This window comes from Copadichromis virginalis, linkage group LG3, assembly GCF_057382275.1.
Source record: "Copadichromis virginalis isolate Kocher_CV1m ecotype Utaka linkage group LG3, C_Virginalis_male_GT1.1, whole genome shotgun sequence".
NCBI lineage: Eukaryota > Metazoa > Chordata > Actinopteri > Cichliformes > Cichlidae > Copadichromis > Copadichromis virginalis.
This window is the reverse complement of record NC_140620.1, coordinates 21622240-21630895: the sequence shown is the minus strand read 5'-3', so window position 1 is coordinate 21630895 and position 8656 is coordinate 21622240. Positions and strand designations below refer to the sequence as shown.

Below are 8656 nucleotides of genomic sequence, written 5' to 3'. Positions count from 1 at the left end.
TCACTGCAGGATTAAAGACATTCAACAATAATGCTTTTTATGTCTTCTTAAAGCTCTTTGTCCTGCTAACAGCTGTGATACAATTGCATCTACATTTTGTTCACACTCTTCATGACTGTGGTGTAATGTAAAAAGACATTTGGCCTCACCCAGTGATGCATTTAATGCAAAAATGTACCCATTTTTAAAATTTTTTAAGATTTGTTTATTCATTTGTCTTCACAGGACCTGAGCAGCAGCATTCTTTAGTGCTGAAGAGGAAGTCACATGATGCAGCGTTGGTTCCTGGAACTAGGTCTGCTACATGTGCTGCGTCAAGAACTTGTACAGCTCCCCTTTATGAGGCTGTGCTCTGATCTCACTCAGAAGTCACTGGTTATTCAGGTAAAAGTGTCCCAGCATTTAATGTTCAATATTAAACTCATAGCAGAAGTTAACATGTTTTACAGCCTGACATAAAAACAGTTTGAGCATCTCTCTGTGGTTTTCTCCTTCATAATAAGCATAATCCTCAGTTTGGATCACATCATGGTTTTATATCAGGGGCGACTCCATAATGGTTGATGTGATGTTTCACTTTGTCACTTATTTTGTAGGGAAATATTTGGGGTTAATGCAAAAACAAAACACTGCACAAACATGGATCAATGCTCTGATCAAATGAATAGATTTTTATATTTTGTGCAAGACTGATGAGATATGTGCAAATCATTGTTTTACAGACAGGCAGAGCAGAGGGCGGAGCATGTTGGAGAGTCAGTCAGCTGACATTTCAACACCTCTGATTGGACAAAAAACTGCGTGCTATGTGAAATTTGTACATTGTCAGACAAACAAAGAGAAAACAAATGTCTTCATGCTTCCTCATCCATCTGTGAAATTGGAGTCATCACACTGACATTTGACAGATTTGCTCTCTAAACAGCAACAAAACACAATTTTATAAAAGTTCAACCTCACAAATGCAAAGTTTGAAGCCTTCACCATCCAGAGAATAAAACATGCTCATGTGTTGTAAACCTGTTTGTCATAAGTTCACTTCATTCATGGAGGCATAAATACCAAACATTATTTCCTTTTGACATATACAGTTCAGTGTTTGCCTCGAGCATAAACATGAACATGAGCTGTGTTTCTGTGGAAAACCAACCTGTGCTGTTTGTGATTCTGCTGAAAACAAGAACACAAAAATCAGTTATTGTAGTTTTAAGTGTTTAATGTGTCAAATTATACACAAACAACCCTGTCACAGCAATGTTACAAAGAAACAGGGGTTGTTATTGATCATAAGTCAATGACCCTCTTAAGGCACGACCCCCACTGGCCTTTACATTCCTGGGACTCTCCACCATTTTGTTTCGGAACTGAAGAAGCTTCTTGGATGAGAAATTAAACGTCTTCAAGTAGCTTAAACAAGTCCAGTAACTTTTCTTTCCAAGCTCCTTAGACTACCATCAGTCGGATGGCTGAGATCCGTCAATACAAAATGAATACTTCCTTTTTAAATTTTAAGAGTTCAAATGAGTAATTCGTTAAATATAAACAACACTTTTATTGAGAGAAATGAGTTTGATACAACACAACTTTCAGCAGATTTACAGGATATCCTGCAGGCGTATAAATGTAACAGCAAAGTCTGTTTTTGGATCTTAGCGTTACTCTGGATCAGGTTCATCGCCCCATCACCCGACTTCTGGTACTGATACCACAACATCTAATATTAAAGTTCTTATAAATTATTTTAATATGATTGACAACAGACATCCTCAAATTTTCACACAAAGTATATAAACATTTAACAAACTGTTTCATGGAAGCACTGAGCACATGCACAACCAACCACTAAATAGCCAGAACTGATGTACAGTATTAATGTTGAAGAGCATTTTCTCCTCTGAGACGTTCACATTTAATCCCGGCACATTTCAAGAGAAACTAAACCCCTGTTTAGTCCTCAGTGGTTGTTTGTTTCTAACAATACTAGAATCCACCAAAGGCAAAGGCCCGACTCAAACAGCAGACACACCCATTCTCTAGGACTAATCTGTCTGAAGGCTTAATGACTACCATTTTCAATCGCTGTCACTGTCACTGTCATCCTCCTCTTCCTCCTGTTCCTCTTCCTCCTTCTTCTCAGTTTCTTCTACAAGTCCTGAGAAGAAGTCATTGTCACCATGGGCCTTCTTGGTGAGAGACTTCATCCGACCGTTTTTCTTCTTTCTCTTGCGGTACTCATCGACAGTCGTGTTGGGTAAACTGGAAATATCCCAGAACTTTATGAGCTGGTCTTGGGCACAGCTGACCAGGAAACGTGAGTCCCAAGACTTAGCGAGCTCTTCAATGGGTTCACCAACATGCTGCCCGATGCAGCCGATGACTCGGTTGGGAAGGAGGTTGACGGCTCTGATGGTGGAGAGACAGAGTGTGTTAGTAAGTTATATTGACAATCTGATGTCTGATGAGTCTTAACGAGTACCATTTGTTTATCAGCTTCAGCATAAAACAACTCTGACTCAATGCAGTTTCACAGATGATCAGACAAACGTGTACTGACTATAGAGATGGTGTGCTGACCAATCACAGCAGCCCAGGAACTGATGGTTAAGGTCTTCGAGATTACTGAAAGTAAGCTGGTTTAAAATGCTAATATTTCACTTAGGATGACGATAATTTTTGAAAATGGCCTGAAGTCCAAAACCAAGATCAGAGGAATCATTGGTCAGGCTGTAGAGTGCCACCAATTTGATCACAAATGAGACCAATTTTTTCAATGGCGCGACTAAAAAAGTTTTTAGGTCGCACCGGTGCGACCAACTGTTCGAGTAACAACAAAAAAAGTCTTTGCAACTCTGAAAGTCTTCGTGTGGTCAACAGCAGACACACATTGTGCCCCTATCGTGGTCTAAACCAATCAGAGATAGTAAGGGGCGGGACCTCTCTGATTGGTCGTGGTCCAGATATTCATGTAGTCGGTGTGTACGTTTGAAAGTGCAGGGTGGGCGGAGAGAGAGAGGTGAGTAGGTTGAATAAAGCGATATCGATTCATTAAATCCTGAATCAACTTTTAAATATAAATGTATTTTGCCAGAAACGCCAGAATCTCAGGTTAAAGCTCACAAAACTATTTCAACAAACACCAAACAGTAAATGAGAGAGCAGGTAAACACAAAGACGTAAACACAGAGCGGACCCGACGCATCGAAATCAGCTTTCTCTTTCTCGGCTTTCTCACCCAACGGCCCGCACACCGACATACCGTTGGGGCTGAAAGCCAACAGCTCACCGATTCTGATGCGTCCGGTCCGCGCTGTGTTTACGTCTTTTTGCACTAGATTCTGAGCTGCAGGTTTTGCAGCCTAATTTCTGCTGTTCAATACTGAAGACATTTAAACTTTTTAAAATTATGCAAAATTGCAGAACATTGTAGAATATTTTTAAGGTTATCTGCTATAAAAACCCATACCAGGAAAATCTCCTTCATGTTTTTCTGTTTTATTCTCAGTTACTTTCACATCTGCTGTGATGTTCACACCTCTGATGAAGTCTCACATGTGTCAGTACTGATCAAGGATCAGAATTATAATATTTCTGACTGTCTGAGGCTAAATTGAATCGAATCGGGACCTTGTGAATTGGAATTGAATGGATTATAGAAATCTGTGATGATACCCAGCCCTAGTGAGCAGCCTAGGCCTGAGAGAAGTGGATGTAGCTGTGGGTAATAAGAAAAGATGAACAGAACTATTGATAACTTTTTTGTTAAGTTAAGGCCTGATCAGTCTGAAATTCACAGCCACTGCTCTGACACAGAGAGTGTATCCAGAAAACACTATATGTTGTGGTAAATGCACTGCCCAAGTGTCCCCTCTCCCCACTGCCTTTCAGCGACAGGCAGCAGCAAACAGAGGAGGCCGATGTGATGATTAAGTTTAAGATTGTCTACAATATTGCCAAAGAGTACCAAAGCACTTTAAGCACAAGATTGTTAGTTAATCATTTACAAATCAATATTGTCTGTATTGACATCAATTTCCCCCCAAAAAATGTGCACATGTAAAACTGCGGTGTTGAGCGATGTGGTTGAAAAATCTGGGTGCGCCTAACTTTTGTGCTAGGCGCACCCAGTGCAACTGTGGCAAAAAGTTAGTCTAGAGCCTGCTGGTAGATGATTTTTTCTTGTCACCAACATGTTGCACAGATGCTAAATTACCTGAGTAACACTCTGTGTTTTAGTGATTCTGCAGTAAAGGCTAACAGACGGCTAACAGGGCTTTTAATCGATAGTAATGTCAAAAGCAAGAAGAACTTTCATAATCTGCTCAAACTGGCAGATATTTCCAGCTGTATATCACACTGTATTTTGTATTAAACCTTCAATGTTAACACAACTCACCTGATGTACCCGTCTGTGGAGGCGGTGCACATGATGCTGTCAGTGATTGGGAGGATTTGGTCTATGGACTCAGCCTTGAGAGCGAAGCGGTCACTGGTGGCTCCAAAGCCGTTCCAGTTGAAGATGTAGATCGTCCCCTCGCTGGAGCCGCAAACCACCTTCTTGCCCCGTTTCATCAGCGCCACTGAGGTCAGATCACCACTCTGGTACTCTGACAGCAGCTCAAACCGCCGCCTTTTGATGTTGAAGACGCCCATGGTGCCATCGCCACTGTGACAAATCACAGCAAATCAGATTGGAGCTTAGATGGCGAGCTCAGGATCACCATTTCTGGCTTTTTTCTGTACCTTAACTCCATCATATCTAATAAAACCCTGAAACTTTATGTTTTCACTAAGAACACCTAAGTGCATAAAGTTTGGTTGAAATTTGGGAAACGTTAAAATTCATGTGATTTTTTTTATAGCTGCACGTGACATCCAGGTGAAAACTCCAAGGCTAAAAACATATCGAAGCTCTGCAAAAAACTGCAACCACCCCAAGCGTCACAGTCTGTAATGGTTTTGGGTTTCCTTGGAGTATCTTGAGTGTCTTACTGATGTAAAAACAAAAAAAGAAGCTTAAGTTAAGATGAGTCAAAGAGTTGCTGCTGGGTCAGGGTTTGATCGCTGATGGTGGGCTGCAAACTGGCTCAGGCTTCAAGCCTTTTGAATTTTAAATGAGTCGTCCAATTCCATCAGGTGAGCTGCTGCCATGACTGACTTCTTGTGGAACTTATTTCTCGTGAAAACTGTACCAGGATCTAAATTAATGTTGTTTTCAGTTGGATGTCAACTCTTCATTTTATTGCTATAGCTCTGTACAGAAGTCTTGAGTCACCCGTCACGTCTTCATATTTTCCTTCCAATGAGTCAGGCTTTCTTGTCATTTTGGAAGCAGTTTGGAGCAATCAGACGCTTCACATTTGGGAAAGAGCTTTATTTTACAGCATTATAATGATCTTAAGCACACTGCCAATGCAGCAAAAACATATCTAGAAGGTGGTCATAGCAACTATTGACTTGCAAGCTTGTTAGAACCATACAAACTCTTTTGCGCTTCTATACTATATTTTCATAAATGCCTGCACATTTGCCATTTTTCTGGCGAATATAAAGAAATGAGGGCTGCCTCAGCACTTTGCACAGAACTGTATCTTGATTCACTTTATAGTAGCAGCTGAGCAGCACACGCGCTTGATGCCAAGTTGGGAAAACTCGACATCAATGACACTGTGAGTATCAAAACATCAGAAGAAGATCCAAGTTAGACTTGAGCCTTCAGTCAAATGTACGTTCAAAACAAAGTGCTGACAGCCACCAGTGCTGCTCCTCAGCCTCGTAGCAGCACACCTGTGTTATTAAATTTGACAGGTGATGTTTAGAAAAACTTGACCTCTGACCATGACCTTTTGAGGCCTGTCATATTCACATATTTTGGTGGTCACGCCGTCGGCCTATCACAGCTGAGAGGTAAAGACGAGACCTGCCACGGTGGTATAACTTCTAGAGCAGCAAACTATGGAGGAGTTTTCTTATTTTCTACATTCAGTTATGCACGTTGTTAAACTTACCTTATTGTCAAAGCTGGATAGAGCCAAAAAGTTGCAACTTGGGGTTTAGTATATTTGACAAGGTTAATTTTGCATGCAGACTGGAGCATCAAGGAATCGAACCACCAACCTTCTACCTCCGGAGCTACACCTACACCACTGTGACACTTGGAGGCTGTGTAAATATGATTTGTTTGGGAATATTTCCAGTATTTATCAAGTTTTCAGAGCCTATGCTCTTCAGAAAAGAGACTCTCAGAAAATAAAGTATTAAGTGAATGTAAAGTTTGCATGGTTGTTGGATGTGAAAAGATCCAAGTGATCCAGAGAGATTTTTGAATTGTTCAGTAGATTTTGTCTATAGTTGATCAGTAGTTGTTGTTACCTGGCTGTGAGCAGGATCCTCTTGGCTTGGTCCACAGTGATGTCACTGATGTAATCCTCGTGGTGTTTCAGGTCCATGATGGCAGTCCCCTTCCTCATATCCCACACCTTCGGAGAGGAAACAAACGACAGGGAGGTAAGCCTGAATTTAAAAACTGAACTCACTGAAAGGGGACATTGTGGCCACCAAAGACCAGAAGAAACAGGGCGACAGCATCAATCAATACAGCAGAACCCATCTCCAGTGCTCCAGTGGCGGTGTGCTTAACATCACTCCAATGCTTTGTATTGAGCTGGTTAATGTAAGGCTTAGAAGCAGCTGATTTGAACCCATTCCATGGAGCTCTCTACGCACTGTTGTTGAGCTGATATGAAGGTCACATGAGGCTTGGAGGTCTGCTGTAACTGACTCTGCACAAAGTCAGCGACCTCTGCACACTATGTGCCTCAACATCCGCTGACCCCACTCTGACCTACCACTTCATGGCTGAGTTGCTGTCATTCCCAATCACTTCCAGCTTGTTATAATACCACGAACAGCTGACTGTGGAATATTTCGTGTTGAGGAAACTTTATGACCGGACCTGTTGAACAAGTAGCATCTCATGACGGTACCACGCTGGATTTCACTGAGCTCCTGAGAGCGACCCATTCTTTCACAAATGTTTGTGGAAGCAGTCTGCATGCCTCAGCGTGGCAGTGGAAGTGAATCAAACACCTGAATGTAATGTTTTGGATGAGTGAATGAATACTTTTTACAACAGAGAGTGAGAACCCTGCAGGGAACAAACATTACAACACTTTGTTTCCATCATGGCTGGCACTGCATATGAAACATCCGGACAGCACTACATGGTAATTAGCACATGATGCACCAGTATAAGCATAAATGGCAACAGGTTCACGGCATGTTACGGCGAGCAGAGCGATGACTGCGGCCGCAAACTGAAGGAGTGGAGAATGGTGAAGTCTGACGGGGGCGCAGAGGTGCAATGTGCTCTACTCCAGGCTCTGCTTTCTCATCTAATCCTCGCTCAGGATGCAGCAACTTGACTCCTGACAGGCACAGGTAAACGAGACCATATTTGACCTGTTTTGGCTTCCAGTACATTTTAGATTTAATTTGAAAATGTCTGTTTTAAGTCACCAACTGCAGTCTCACCCTCTTACCTTTGTCAACTTTTAACTAAGCACGCTGCAAACAGATCTTTAAGGGCAGCTGACCTGATGCTTCTGGTTGTTCCAAGAAGCAGACTCAAGAACAGAGGAGACGGAGGCTTTGCTTCAGTTGCTGCTAAACATCAGAACCAGTGCACCTCTTCAAATTATGACCCCTCCAACACTCAACATCTTTAGTCCTCAGTGTTTAAATTTTGAATTGTTGTGTATTAATGACTGAATCTGGCACAAAAAGATCTCTTAAATCTCTTTCTGGTAACTGGGTGTGTTCTAAAAACACAGACTCAAATTCGGGGTAAAGACGGAGCGAGACCCTGTTCAGACCTTTAAGGTGCCTCCATCGTCTCCGGTCGCCACGATGTTCTCGTCTACAAGGAGCAAACTGTTGATTGGCGCCCCGTGGGCCCCTCGGATCCGTGTGACCAGCTGCCCCCGCTCCACGTCCAGTTGGTGCACGGCCTTGTCTCGGGACACGCTGTACAGCTTCTCTCCGTCCGCCGTGAAGCGAAGCTGGCGGCAGGACTTCAGGTGGTGCCCCGAGGACCACAGCTCCCGGTTCTCGCCCTCCGTGCACGAGTACGAGAAAGCGTACACGTCCCCGTCCACGTCCCCGCAGGCCAAAACGTCCCTGGTCGGGTGCAGAGCAACCGTGTTGGCAATCGCTTCCAGCTGGAGGTCCATGGGGGTATCTCGGATTCTCGGTCCTTGCGGCTCGCCCGCATCCTCGTCTTCGTCCTCATCAGGGTCCGGATCTGGCTCGGAGCCGGCCGGCTCAGAATCAGACGTTTCGGGGTCTTGGGTGGTTTCCGGAGCTTCTTTTTGCTCAGTTTCCGAACTTTCTGACGCTACTTCAACGTGTTCCGTGGTAGCTGCCATGTTGTTTTGCCTTTCTTCTTCTTTTACGTTGAATTAAAGAAGCGATGCAGGTGAAAACCAGCCTCATACCGCCCCCAAGCTGTAGTTAAATAAACCACACACACGCAGAAGAACACTCAGCAAATTAATATATTTAAAGGTCAAGAGGTAAAAATAAACATGCTAAAGCTTACTCGCTTATATTGTGTGTTCTGAGGGGAATATTTGTAACTCTTTAATATATATAATCATGT

At 42.9% G+C, this 8656-nt stretch overlaps 1 protein-coding gene across 1 annotated transcript; it reads right to left on the bottom strand.

The window, feature by feature from the left end:
* Window positions 1-644: 644 nt before the first annotated feature.
* On the bottom strand, window positions 645-8460 carry wdr55 (WD repeat domain 55). Its single transcript, XM_085447751.1, has 4 exons — window positions 7872-8460; window positions 6370-6476; window positions 4394-4663; window positions 645-2403 (listed from the first exon to the last, which is right to left on the bottom strand). The coding sequence occupies exons 1-4, from the start codon at window positions 8421-8423 to the stop codon at window positions 2073-2075; spliced, it is 1260 nt and encodes a 419-aa protein (XP_085303877.1). The 5' UTR covers window positions 8424-8460; the 3' UTR covers window positions 645-2072.
* Window positions 8461-8656: the final 196 nt, after the last annotated feature.